A 14,680-nucleotide genomic window follows, 5' to 3' on the forward strand; every position below is an offset into this window, starting at 1 on the left:
ACCATTGCTCAGTCTTCCCATCTTAGACACCATTGCTCAGTCTTCCCACCTGAAACACCATTGCTCAGTCTTCCCACCTTAAACACCATTGCTCAGTCTTCCCACCTGAAACACCACTGCTCAGTCTTTCTGGCAGCTGTGGCCACATGACTAAGTTCTGAAAGAATGGAAGTGATGTAAGGAATCCACCCGGTCTCCTTAAAGGGCAAGGCACACTCCTATTTTTTGCTGGCTTGCTTGCTTCCTTCCTCCTGACTAGACTTTAGTATTTGGAACAGCCGCCGACACCTGAAACTGCCACACCAGGCCCAGACTGCCTACCTCCCATCTTCTTTAAGGTGAAAAAGAAATTCTCTAACTTAAGCTCATGTTATTTGGCTTTGGGTTTGTTGTTCAATGCTAATACTAACACTAATACATGTGATGCTGTTTCAAAAACTCCACAAATTATTCTAATGTGGCTTCTGGATAAGAATTGCCAATTCAGGAGAATTTCAGTTTAGTTAAATATTTGCTGGGCACGTACTACTATTTCAAGGTACTGCTAGGGATACAAAGTATCAACAGAAGAAGAGATTGGTTAATCCCTGGAGAGTTTATAGTCTAGAAGGAGAAAAAGACAAAAAGACACTTCACATTCCTGCCCAGTACACCTACTTAAAATGCAAACCCATCATTACTTTTAAGCTTTTCAATGGTTCTTTACTTGCTTTCATTTACAGTCTCCAAAGTGGAGTGTGTGTACCCATGAGATATAGGAATATTATAAAGTCTTTTATATTTACTTTTGTAAAAATATTAGACCAAATGTTACATATACAGATATGATATATACAGATTAACAACAACGGTGCCTCCACAGGGTCCACGGGTCACTTGGTCCAGGGTCAAGTGCAGGACGCACAGTAACTTCGGGGAAGAGTGGAGGCTACCACTCAGAGGCTGACAGAAGCAACTGCTTCCAGGGTATCAGGATGCACTGCAGTTCATGAGAGCCTGGTTACGAGGACTTACAGAATGTATCATCTAGTTTCAGTGAATTCACAAAATATACCCATAACGTAAAGAGCACCACAAAGGAAATCCAGATCGAAGATACTAACGATGCTAACAAAGTGAACAAAGGGAATACAGCAAAGGCTTCTACTGCCAGTGGGAGCTCTGTCAGCTACCCTGGTAAAAACAGATCACATACAATCAGATGACAAGAAGCCGGTTCTCCAGAAGACCGTATGAAATATGGATATGGATACAAATACATAGATACATGGATGTGTGCAGGTCACCCTCTATTTATGGGTTATTATTATGCCTTGAGATATAAACTAATGAGCACATGAAGTCATGACATGTGTCTCAACATTTAAAAGCTAAGCATCGAGAGGGTGAAGATAAACTTCCCCAAATTTCTTCAGTGATGTTTAAAGTTACCTGACATTCAGTCCAGAGCTTTACCTTTTCAATTTCTTCACTAAATGTAATCAAATGTTTAGCAACTCCTTTAATGGTTTTTAACAGAAAAGACAAAAAGCTACAAATCACTTGAGGAAATACTTATTCTCAAATTACAAAAAAAATAGTAGACAGAAAATAGTGTGATGAAAAACTAAGATATATTCCTTTGTCAGAAAATACTGCTGTAAGACAGAAAAAATTGCTGAAGATATGAAAAAACAATTTAGTGTGGGATGTTTGCCCTATAGAAGATTACAGCTGCTTTGAACATGTCTCGGCTAAACCATGTTTGAATAATGAACTATAAGAACTAGTTTTTTTTTTTAAAAATGAACCTCTAAGGGAAAAAATGTATCAAAGAAGATATATTCTCAATAATAAATAACTAAATAAAAATTTTTTATGGAAAAACTGTGTATATGTATAAATGCAATGTCCTCATGGAGTATTTATTTTGACCAAAATTTTTTACACAACCCAATTTTAAAATGAGCAAAGAACTTGAACAGACATTTCTCCAAACATATACAAATGGCCAACAAGTATATGAAAAGAGGCTCAACATCTTTAGTCATTAGAAGAATGCAAATCATAACAATGACGTATCACTTTACAGCCACTAGGACAATAAGTGTTGGTGAGGATGGGGAAAAAAAAGAACCCTTGTGCCCTGACGGTGGGAATGTAAAATGCTGCAGATGCTGTGGAAAACAGTTTGGTGGTTCCTCAAAAAAAGCTAAACACAGAATTACCATATGACCCAGAAAAATCACTCTTAGGTATATACCCCAAAAAACTGAAACATGTTCAAACAAATACTTGTACAAAAGTGTTCAAAGTAACACTATTCACAATAGCCAAAAGGTAAAAACAACCTAAACGTCCATAAATGAATGAATGAATAAGATGTGTTGTATATATACAATGGAATACTATTCAGTCATTAAGATAAAGTACTGATAGACGCTACGATGCACACGATGCTGGAAAACATGAGGCTGAAGGAACCAGACACTAAAGCTCACACACGCAATGATTCCAGTTATAATGCCCCAAACAGGCAAATCCACTGCGACAGAACACAGGTTAGTCATTTTTAGGGGCTGGGGGCAGGGGTGGAAATGGGGAGTGACTGCTTAATGGGTACAGGGTTCTTTTGGGGGATGAAAATGTTTTGGAAGTAGATAGAGTGACGGTTACACAACATTGTGAATTACCAAATGCCAATGCACCTTATGCTCAAAACAGTTAATTTTACGTTATATAAACGCTATAATTTTTTTAATTAAAACACAAACTAAAAAAAAAGCCCCCACGAATATGCATTTCCCACATGATCCAGCCATTCTATTTGCTCCTAAGTATTTATTGATACCTAAGAGAAATGAAAGGTTATGTCCACACGAAAACTCCACACAAAAACTGGATACAATCCAAATGTCCATCAACAGGTGAATAAACTGTGGTACAGCCATAAAATGGAGCACTGTTCAGCAATAAAAAAGAATGAACTATTGCTACGAGCAACAACATGGATAAATCTGCAGATCATTATTAAAGAAGCTGAACCTCCTCCACCCCCATAAAAGCATGATTCCATATATGTAAAATTCTAGACAATGCCTACGGAGCACCAATTAGTGACAGAAAGCTGATCAATAGCTGCCTGTGGACGAGGGTGGAAGGAAGAGGAGGAGGTACCACAACAGGCAGGAATAAACCTTTGGAAGTAATAGAAATATTCCTAATCCTGAAAGTGATGATGGGTCTACAACATAAACGTGCATCAAAACTCACTGAACTACATTTTAAATGTGTGCAATTTATTGTCTGTCAATTATAACCTCAATAAAGCTATAGAAAAATGAGAATATTTAGCAATAGTAAGGGCATAGTGAAAAGACCACTCGCTCGCTGACTATGGGAGCCAAAATAATACATTTCTTACTCAAACATATTTTTGAAGAATATGTATGACAAAGAAAACTGCTCTGATACTACTGAAAACAACAAAGGATATCCAACTGCAATGTCTGCTGTATTTGTGTATTTGCCAATACAAACAAACTAAGACAAACCAAAACCTCCTGCCAGTGGTTGCTGGGCTCTGGTGTTTATATTCTTCCCTATGCTTTATAGAAAATAGCCCTATATTTTATATATATATATATATATATATATATATATATATACATGTGTGTGTGTGTGTGTGTGTCTTTCATAAATCTCTCATAATTTTACAATTAGCAAAATATCTTTAAATGTGTCTATTTAGGAATTGATGTTTGCAAACTTTTGCATCAGAATCGCAATTGTGAAAAATCTGCATTGCATCAAACGCAAAATGATGCTTACAAGGTACCCTCCTATAGTGCAGCGTGCATGGCTCTCTCAGCCATCTACTATAGGAACCCGATCTGAGATTCTGTAAAGCACGCTCCTGCTGCATCATGGCTGCAAAGCTTCTACCTAAAAATAGCTTTACTCTTATGTAATCACTCACCACAGATTTATATATCTTATGTATCCCTGAAATACATTTCTTTTTTTAGAGATAATCCCGCAGGAGGTAAACAACCATTTTTAAAAGCAGAGAAGTTTAATCATGATCTAAACATATCTTATTTTCAGATGTTATTCAAGGGCTCTGTAGCTGACAGTTCTGTTGGTGAAAATAACTAGAAAAGGTAACGCCCTACCAACTCTAATTTTTTAAATTAACTTGACTGAGAGATTATATACATCAATTTTAAATGTAGAGTTCAACGAACAGTCACAAACGTACACCCCACATAACCAGCCACCGCTATAAAGATAAAGACCATTTCTCTTCTCTCCCTCCCCCAGGTCCCCTCGCTCTCCCTGTTGTCCTCAGCCCTGCAAACCACTGCTCTGATTTCTGTAACTTATGCTTTAGGTTTGTCTGCTCTTGAACTTCAAATAAATGGAATCGTGCAGAGTGTACTCCTTTGTGTCTGGCTTCTTTCACTCAGTATAATGTTTTTCAGATTCATTCATGTTGCTGCAAGTATGAGCAGTTCTTTCCTTTTCACTGCTGAGGACTATTCCACTGCACAGCTACACCACGATCCCCAACTCCCCTCTTTTAATGCCTTCAGCTCTGTCTCTGGAAATATCTTTTTGTTGAACATCATTAAGTCCACAAAGACAATAACTTTGCTTTTACAGAATTTTGATGTTTTATTCTGTTTTGACAAGTGTTTTCATGGTTCTCAAACTGGGTGGGGGGGAGGGGATGACTAAAATATGCTTGAATCACAGCTCAGCAGATTTTAACTCCATCTGAAGAAAACATTTTATGTGTCTAAAGCAGTGCTTCCCAAGTTTTGCAAGTCCTGGCACACATGGAAAATAACCTTTGTGTGGCACACAGGAGAGACCAAGCACCTGATTTGGGGCTCTGGCCATTCTAAGGGTTGAAAAGATCATTACTCTTAAGCCCACTACTTGGAAAGCTCTGTTAAGTTATACTTAAAGAATAAATATCCTTGTTTTAATGACCAATATTGATTTTTACAAAACAAAACTCTTATGAGCAAATAAGGTTATGTATTCAATAAAATATTGATTAAGCAACCAAAGTGACTGGAAAATTCCCAAAGTCTTAAAATAATGAACACGGCTTCTAATTTTTCCTTCTTTAAGTACACTCTAAAATTTTTTCCGGGGCTTCCCTGGTGGCGCAGTGGTTGAGAGTCTGCCTGCTAATGCAGGGGACACGGGTTCGAGCCCTGGTCTGGGAGGACCCCACATGCCGCAGAGCAACTAGGCCCGTGAACCACAACTACTGAGCCTGCGCGTCTAGAGCCTGTGCTCCGCAACAACAGAGGCCGCGATAGTGAGAGGCCCGCGCACCGCGATGAAGAGTGGCCCCTGCTTGCCACAACTAGAGAAAGCCCTCGCAGAGAAACGAAGACCCAATACAGCAAAAATAAAAGTAATTAATTAATAAACTCCTACCCCTAACATCTTCTAAAAAAAAAATTTCCGATTTTTTCAAACAAAACAAAAAAGGACCCATGACTGTCAACTGGTGCCGAGGCACCCTTTCCCAGCCTAGTATGACACAATTTCTTCATAGAGGGGAGTCAATCCTCCCATTGTGCTCTTCATGCCACAAATATTCATCAACCACCTACACCATGCCAGGCATTCCAGGCTGCAGGGAATCAGCAGTGAACAAAGCAGACAAAAATACCTGCACACAGAGGACTTACAGTCTACCAAGTGGAAAGAAACAGGTAAAGGAGTGAAATACACAGTGTGTTAGGTGGTGGAGAACACTAACAACAAAAATAAAGCTGGGAGGGGAAAGGGTGGAACCAGGGTGGCCAGGGGCTTACCGGGCAAGCGCCACGGGATTAAAGGCCAGGGTGAGGGAGAGGAGAGCAAGTATCAGGAAACGAGTGCTCCAGGCAGAGGGAGAAGAGAGTTCTCAGGTAGGAGGGGGCTTACGAGTCTGTGGCACAAGAGGAGGCCACCGTCCTCAGAACAAAGCGAGTGGGGCAAGAGTGAAGCAAAGGAGAGGCCGCAGAGGCAGGGTCCACCCCTCAGGGCTGGGGAGGCCATCATAGCCCTAGAGGTTCCTTCCCAGGAGCAGGACGGAAAGCCAACTGCAAAGGGCCATGCTCTGCGCCCCAACTTCATGTGGGACGCCAGGCTCATTTCTGGAGGACACAAAACTTGAGGGCAATCGGTGAAGAGTAAAAAGAAAGGATCTGGAAAGCCTGACACAGGAATAACTGGCGAAGGAACTTGGAGATGCCTGGCTTGGGGAAGAAGAATTTATTGGTCGCTCCAAAAGCTGATGAATTGTCATAAGAGGTAATTCCTTTCACTTTTTTGTGATGCTGCAGAGCACACACTTGAAACCATGAATTAAAAAAAAAAAAAAAAGGAAAAAGAAAAAAGAAGAGGAAAAACCTCGCCTTAATGTAAGTTTTAACTTTCTAGTATTTATAGTTTTCCTACAGTAGACTGGGTGGCCCTGAAAGATTATTCATGTATAAGAGTAGTAGTAGCAGCTAGAAGTGCAAGAGCTAACATCTAGGTATGTCTACTATATGCCAGATGTTATGGTAAATACTTGGTGTGCCACCTCATGTAATCCTCCCCCAATCCTATGAGGTAGGTATTATTAACAATGAGGAAACTCAAGCTCATTGAGATGACATGACCTGCCTAGGATCGCAGAACCAGTAAACGATGGAGCCAGTGCTCGAACCCAGGTCTCGGCTTGACTCAAGCTCCAAGCCTGTAACCACTGGCACCCCCTGCCTGTAAGTCCATTGATGGCAGTGTTTACATGGCACATAAAGGGACCTTCTGGCCGGCAGGAAGTTGGAGAGAGGATTCTTGCAAATGGAGAAAAATTAGGTAACCTCTAAGATCCCTTTTTATAATTTTGTGGTTACATTTTCCCAAGTTTTCATCTTATTTTTAAAATTTTCCTTTGACTTCAAGGTTGATAGAAATTTTATACTCCTAAAAACGGCTAAAGATCTAATAATTTCATTATAGGATATGTTAAATTACCTATCCAATTCTAACACTGAGGATAACCGTGCTCTGATTTTGAGTAACACATATTTTCCTTGATTAGTTCCCTTGTACAAGGAAGGTAGGCTTGATTTTTCTCAAGGACAATTAATCCTTGAACAACGCAGGGGTTAATCCATGTATAACTTATCGCCCACCCTCTGTATCCAAGGTTCCTCCACATCTGCTAATTCAGCCGACCACAGACCATGTAATACTGTAGTATTTACTATTCAAAAATATTGGCATGTAAGTGAATCTGTGCAATTTAAACCCACGTTGTTCAAGGGTCAACTGCATATCAATTTCCTTGTCTCATATTTTATATCTACCACAATTCAAACATACCTGCACTTTCATTTTCCTTTGTAGACAAGATAAAATTCTTTTCAATTGAGCAATTATCCTTCCAAATACAACAGCAAATCGACATTTGGTATCTAAAGTACAGAAAGATAACATAAAAGTATAATACAGATATATGAACTTAAACCAAGTCTACAGTCCATGGAAACCACATCCCTGCTTTGTGCAGTTGTTTTTTACTGACTGAAGGGGAAACAAGGGACTAAGGAGAACTGGCACTGTGCACCCTCTGCTACACTTGAACCAGGGTAACTTCTGAGTGATGAGAAAGCACTGCTCTGCAGGGCGGTTATGAGCCAGTGTAGAGTCTGGCAACCTTGGGGTCAACGTCTGGATAGCAAACATGGTTAACTCCACTTAAAAAAAAATTATTTTCTTACAGCCAATTATATGGCTACTATAAAGACAAAAAGAAAACCCAGGAAACAAAAAGTGTTGGCAAGGATGTAGGGAAATTAGAACCCTCGCACACTGTTGGTAGGAATGTAAAATGGTGCAGCCACTAGGCAAAACAGTATGGCGAGTCCTCAAAAAATTAAAAATAGAATTACCACATGACTCAGCAACTCCACTTCTGAGTATATGCTAAAAAGAATTAAAAGCACAGACACAAAGAGATACTTGTACACTCACGTTCACAGCAGCATTATTTACAACAGCCAAAAGGTTGAATCAACCCAAACACAACACTGACGGATGCACGGATAAACAAAATGTGGTATATATACATACAACGAAATAATATTCAGCCTTAAAGAAGGAGAAAATTCTAACACATGTGACAACATGGATGGACCTTAAAGGAATTATGCTGAGATAAGCCACTCACAAAAAGACAAATATTGTATGATTCCACTTATATGAGACTCCTAAAGTAGTCAAATTCAGAGAGACAGAAAGTAGCAGCATGATTTCCAAGGGCTAGGAGGAGAGGGGAATGATGGATGAGTTACTGTGTAATGTAGATAGAGTTTTAGTTTAGGAAGATGAAAAGAGTTTTTGGAGATGGATGGTGGTGATGGTTACACAACGGTATGAATGTACTTAGTGTCACTGAACTATGCGCTTATAAATGGTTAAGATGGTAAATTTTATGCTATGCAAATTCTAGCACAAATAAAATAATTAAAAATTTTTCTCCAAATATAAAATAAACAGTTTGATTTGCATTAACATGAAAAAAAAAGGCTCCCGTTGTATCACATAGTTTAAGTTGGGTCCTTGAAATGATCTATTACAAAGTCAACTAATATCAAAATGTATATGTTCTTCACATAAAATAAAACCACCGTATTAAGTACAAATCTGTTCCTAACGTTTTAACCACTATTTACTTAGTACTTACTACTTGCAGAAAAATCCCCAAATTATCATCATCACATCTGAATGCACTCTGCGGCACAGCCATGTCCAACCAATTCACCAGAGAATGTTGTAATCCAGTGATTTCCAAACTGGGAGGCTATGAAAACACAGAACAACTTCTGATACAATAATGGGGTAAGACCTACAAGTGATGGCAACTACACAGGTACCATGGACAAGCCACAAATCTGGCTCTGAATTCTCTTAAGGCCAAAACAGAAAGAGAAATACAATTATGCCCTTTTAATTGTCCACAAGGAAAAAAACATATCACTTCTTTAGGGAAAACAAACTCCCTCTTTGTCCTTAGCTCTAATTTCTCATTCAGGGTAATATATAGGGGATTAAGAGTATTTGAGGGCAAAATAATCAATAATGCCACTTAAGCTAAATTGTTTTGAAATGCCCCTGAATAGAAATGGAGGGTGTAATTCCAACTTAAAATTCAGTGACGGACATTTTTCAGAAAATCAAGAAAATACAGCCCAGGCTGTAGCATTCTGATGGTTTAATTTTAGGATAAAATTTAGAACATTTAGAGACATGGATAAATTCTATATATTCCAAAACTGTGACCTCAACTAAGCAAAATTTTCACAAAAAGATGGAGAGTGTTTCCTGTTGCGAACCTGGAATACAGGTGTTCTGTGCATAATCCAAAGACGCTGAAATATTCTTGGCCACCTGATTATCTTTAAAGTCGGTATCCTTTTGTCGAATCGAGAAATTAGCTTATAAATGTCCACATCAGCTTTGAAACAAGGCGGACTGTCTTCTCTAACGGATGAATTTTCCTAATTCAAGCTGTGTGTGATATAGTGTGTTGTTCTTCAGCATTGAATTTGGAGGCAGATCCCTGGATCTGGCTCTCAGTGTAGCCCCTCCTCGCTACATAAACTCGGGGAGGTATCGAACCCTCTCTGCAGGTCCTACTCTCACCTGTAAGAATGGAGGCGACGAGATCAACCGTAACAACCATTTCAAACTGTGTTGTACGGAGGCACCTTAGTGGATGAGGAGGTGCTTTTACTTTACTTCTCTCGTACACGGGCATCTACTTTAGCACCCAATAAAACCTGAAAATCACCAGACTTGTAGATGCTCTGCAATCTAAGACTGAGCCTATGACTTTGTGATTTTAAACAACTCATCCATACCACAAAATAAAGTAACAAAAATAAGTGAAGAAAATATTCGAAGTTAAATCATTTCTAAGAAATTTTATTAAGGAGAATTATATTCCCACACTTCATTTGCAATTCAGTTGTCCAGAACCCAGAACAACAAAATCTCCCTCATACCAACATTTTAAGTGAAGGGTGATTTCTCAAGTACCTCAAAAAGGCACAGCGTCATGAATGTGGCAAATAAAAAGATACGTAAAGGAACAGATGGTATCACTGCAGCTTAGGATCCAACCACTGGACGTAACAACGTGTCCACTTCTCCATCCGGGGAGGCTATGAGCTCCCTTCCCCAGAGGACAGACACCTCCCTCTGAATCCCTTTCAACCACTGGGCGGAGCTCCAGTGCTCTGGTCATTCCTACCACCACCAGCTGCTTCCCACCAGGGTTTCTCTGATCCAGCATCCCAGACCACAAACCACTTGAACGCCACTTCTCTGTCCCTGAATTGAGCAAAAAATCCTTTCAAGATACTTTTCTGAAAATAAAGCTTGGGAAGACTGTCTTAACATAAAGCTGATGGGTTTATCCTTATCTCATTTGAGTCTCACAGCAACTCATGAAATAGAGAGAAGGGGTCTGTGTTAATAACCCTGTTACACAGGAGCAATGTGAGGCCCAGAGTCAGACAGCAAGGAAAAAGTCACTAATACCAGAGCCCACATTTCAGGACTCCAGGTAATAGGAGCTCAGACTCTACCATCTATGCCATCTTCCTAGGCCTGCCCTATACTCTCCCTAACTTTGCCATCAGTTGGACTGTATTAGGAATAACAAAAATCATCAGGTACATAATGATGAACCTTTGAGCATCTAAAGAAAATGAGACACCAATTATCTTCTTTTTCCTCCTTGGTGCTGGAGCCAGGGTTCTAAGGAGAAGGAAAGAGCAAGATGAACAATGTTGAGCAGATAATGGAAAAATCCTGCAGGTATGGGGGTGGTGGTGGTGGTTAGAGTGTATAAAACCGGGAGACAGAAGAAAAAAGTGGGGGCAGAGGGCAAGGGAAGACGATCATTCTTCTTCCACTGCACAAAGTATCTAGGGGTAGAAAAGAGGGGGTGAGGGAAAAAGAGGAAGAAGCTGAGCAGCAGGTGGGGAAGAGAAACGGAGAGAAATGCCAAGCAATGAAAACAAGGAAAGTTGGGTAAGAGAAAAAAAAAAATTGGAAGTAGTCAAAACCTTCCAGAAACTTTAGGTATTTTAAATATTAGTAGTTCTCGGTCTGGAATGATGAAGTCTAGGAAATGTATTATTCAAGTCTATAAAATCATCAAAGTAATGGATAAAGCTAGCAGTGATATATTCACTATATTACAAAATACTAGAATTAGTATTGCAAATTGAAATCTAGAATTGAAATCTGGAAAGGAACAAATTTTGAACAAATTATCCACTTTAAGGAGACAGAGAATTATAAATGTATAGATAGTAGGAAGAAAATAAACTCAAGGAAAAGTGATAGAAATAACTATAGAAATTTAAAAGAAAAAGATAAAATAGATAAAAGCTAGACAGTTCTTTGAAAAATAATCAAATAAACAAAGCCTTAATGAGACTGATCTTACAAGGAGAGCAAAATTCATTTGGAAATAGCCAAATAAACATTAGAAGAAAGAAAATGGAAGAAGATTAGAAAAGGGAATACATAATTACAGAATGGACATAAGTTAAAAAGACAATAAAAGAATATTATGAACTTCCTTATAACAACAAATTTCAAAACTTAAATGGAAATGATAAAATTCCTCGAAAGATGTAACTTGTCAAAACTGACCCAAAGAGAAACAGAAAACTAAAATAGCACTACAACCATTAAATACATGTAATTGATCCAAAAAAAAAAAACCTCACAAAGGTGGTTTTATAAGAAAATTCCACTAAATTTTCAAAGAACAGACCATTTCAATTTTATACAACTCTTCCGGAGAACAGCAAAAGAGAGAATACTCCCAAACTCACTATATGAGGCCAGTGTAACCTTGATAATAAACCCTGATGAGGACAGAACAAAAAAAGGAAATTACAAGCCAATCTCACTTATAAACAGATGTTAAAAACCAAAACAAACCAAACTGAGGAGAATGTTAAAAATAATACATCATGACCAGGTTAGGTTTAGTCCAGGTACACAAGGATGGCTTATCAATAAAAAGAATCTAAAAATATAACTTGCCACCTTCACAAATAGAAGAAAAACGTCATGATTCTCTTGGTAAATGAATATTTGATAAGTTCAACACCCTTTCATGATAAAAAAAAAAAAACTCAACAATATAAGAATGAAAGGGAACTTCATTAACCTGATAAATGGTATGCACCAAGTATCTTTCTCAACATGGAATCATTAGATTCCTTTTAAATACCAGGGATGAACATGGATTCCTACCACCTCCGCTGCTGTTCAACATTGTCCTGAAGGCCCTAACCAGTACGGTAGAAAGAAGAAGAATAAATAAGAGGTGTAAGGACTGAAAGAAAGGAACAAAACTGTAATTATTCACGGACTGTCTACAGATACTGAACCCCAGTCTATCTTCATTATTTTTACTTTCTACTCCCCACTCACTCCTCTGCTCACTGCAGTCAGGCTTCATGCTGTCAAGCTTCTAAAACTTCCCTCATCAAAGACACCTGGCTACCAAATCGAACAGATGCGTTTCAGTTGCTAGTTCACCTTCTTGGACCTCTTGTCCCCTGGCCCCCCAGGCTGCTTTTCCTCAGTGCATTCCACTGGCTCTCTTTCTTCCACAGACAGTATTCATCGTTTGATTTCAAACTTCAAACGACACTTCTCCTAGTGTTATTATTTACTCCTTCAGCCTCGATCACCACGTTTAATCAGGTGGCTCCCAGTACTAAAGATTCCCCAGTTTTTATCGGACAAGTCAGGATGACCTTATTCAGATGTCATCGTGTTCAAAGGTGAACTCATCCTCCCCTTTCCTCCCTACTGCAGCCACCTTCTATCCTGTGACTTATGCCATGAATGTGGGGTCATCTAACTGCACCGGCTTCATTCCTCACACTCCATCTATGATCAGCTCCTACTCATATTGTATATCTCAAAGTCTCTCTTCTCTCTGCTCTGTATCTTCCTTTCCTTTTCCACAGCCACCAACTAGGCTCAGACTCTGATTATCTCTCTCTCGAATTCCTGCACCTGGCCACTCTGCTTTCAGGCCTGCCCTCTAATCCTTCTCATAAGGAACAAATCTGATTAAATCTCCCCCCCCCCCCCGATTAAAATCTCTCAGTGATTCTAACTGCCCAAAATAATCCAAACTCTTCAGGCATATTTTACAAAGTCTTTCAAGAAGACCGACCCTGCTTCTACTGATCTAGCCTTGACTTTCTCGTTACCTATCCCACTCTGTTCCAGTCTTAATGAACTATTTGCTGGAATTCATCCCTTTCTCTTCCCCCTGTGTATGTTGTGCTTTCTGTAAGAACCTAGTCAGTCATCTGGCTCCTGCAGTAATCTCTTAAGTTTTATGAAGACAGGCTGGTACAGTAGTATCTGACAAGATGAACATTCTGTAAATACTTATTGAATTAAGGGGAAAATTTTACATAAAGTAATAGATATCAAATCTATGGTGCACCATTATAAAGTTGTATAGGGGTTACATCCTTAACACTCTGAAGTTAAAATGAGAGGAAAATTATGTCTGCCTATAACTCATTCAAAACTCATTAGCTAGAGTAGAAGTCGGACACTGCACTCTGATTGGAAAACGGCAGTGAACAAGATGAACACAATTGCATCCAGGTTACAGTTTTGGTACTATCGTGAGATACAAAAACTCATGATGATAGATCTTGGGTCATACCAAGCATCACAAGGCTAATACATACACACAAACACACTTCACACTACTAATTAAAATCTTACGTATTTCTGTTCAAAAACTTCACAGACGTTACCAAAACGCAAACCAGCTTCATTTTACACAAACTTCACGTTTATTTAACTCATGTCCCAGCTGCTTCCAAAACTAAGTGGTAGCAGTATATTTCTGGATTATATACACAACAAGCTAAAAATTCAGGAATAATGTGGACTAAGTAAAAATTCTAAATTCCTACTTTTTAAAGGAATTAGAAGTTTTCTTATAATCTTCATGGAGCTGATATACACAATGATAACTACACAACCATAAATCACAATCCTTTTTAAGAGAATGTAAACGACAAAGTCAAAAACTGTACATAGAGCTTAAAGTATGGTGTTGCATAATTATTTTATGAAGTATGTATAATATTTAATATGTGCTTGGATCATATTTATATAGTACCTTGATTATCAGTAGATACATTTGCTTTTAATATGGAAAACCTAATAAGCTTTTTAATTTCTCCCTGTTCTGCACAGTGCACAACTACGGGAAGGGCCATTATGGGGTTCACTTTAACCATCAATGAAATCCCCTAAAATTAAAGTTTAAAGAGCTCCTAAAGAGGAAAGACTAGAGTCCTGCAATTATATTCGCAGTGACACAAATCCCTTTAGGCCCCCAATCTAGTAAAAAGTAGTACTGGGACAAAGGCTAAAATAGCTCTCTGGGTCTTCATGCTCAGATTAAACATCTACTCAATTCAAGCTGAGCTAACTTGCGAAGTCATCAGCTTCCAGGTCAAACATTATTTGGACCGGAGATTAACTGTGGTGTGTCCTCAAACTGAAAAGAAAATTTATATTTAGATCCCTATACTCTAGCCTACACATTACTCCACCAACACGCATT

At 38.8% G+C, this 14,680-nt stretch overlaps 1 protein-coding gene across 2 annotated transcripts in view; it reads right to left on the bottom strand.

Moving 5' to 3' along the window:
- OSBPL1A (oxysterol binding protein like 1A) overlaps positions 1 to 14,680 on the bottom strand; it is a 200,531-nt gene that overhangs the window by 102,750 nt on the left and 83,101 nt on the right. The window contains exon 15 of one of the 2 annotated variants that reach the window (XM_082667365.1): positions 8,726 to 8,842. The exons of the other annotated variant lie outside the window; for it this stretch is intronic. Coding sequence (XP_082523491.1) covers positions 8,726 to 8,842 — 117 coding nt within the window. The remainder of the gene's footprint in view (positions 1 to 8,725; positions 8,843 to 14,680) is intronic. 2 annotated transcript variants of the gene reach the window in all.

This window comes from Grampus griseus, assembly GCF_964374135.1.
Source record: "Grampus griseus genome assembly, chromosome: 12".
Taxonomy (NCBI): Eukaryota; Metazoa; Chordata; class Mammalia; order Artiodactyla; family Delphinidae; genus Grampus; species Grampus griseus.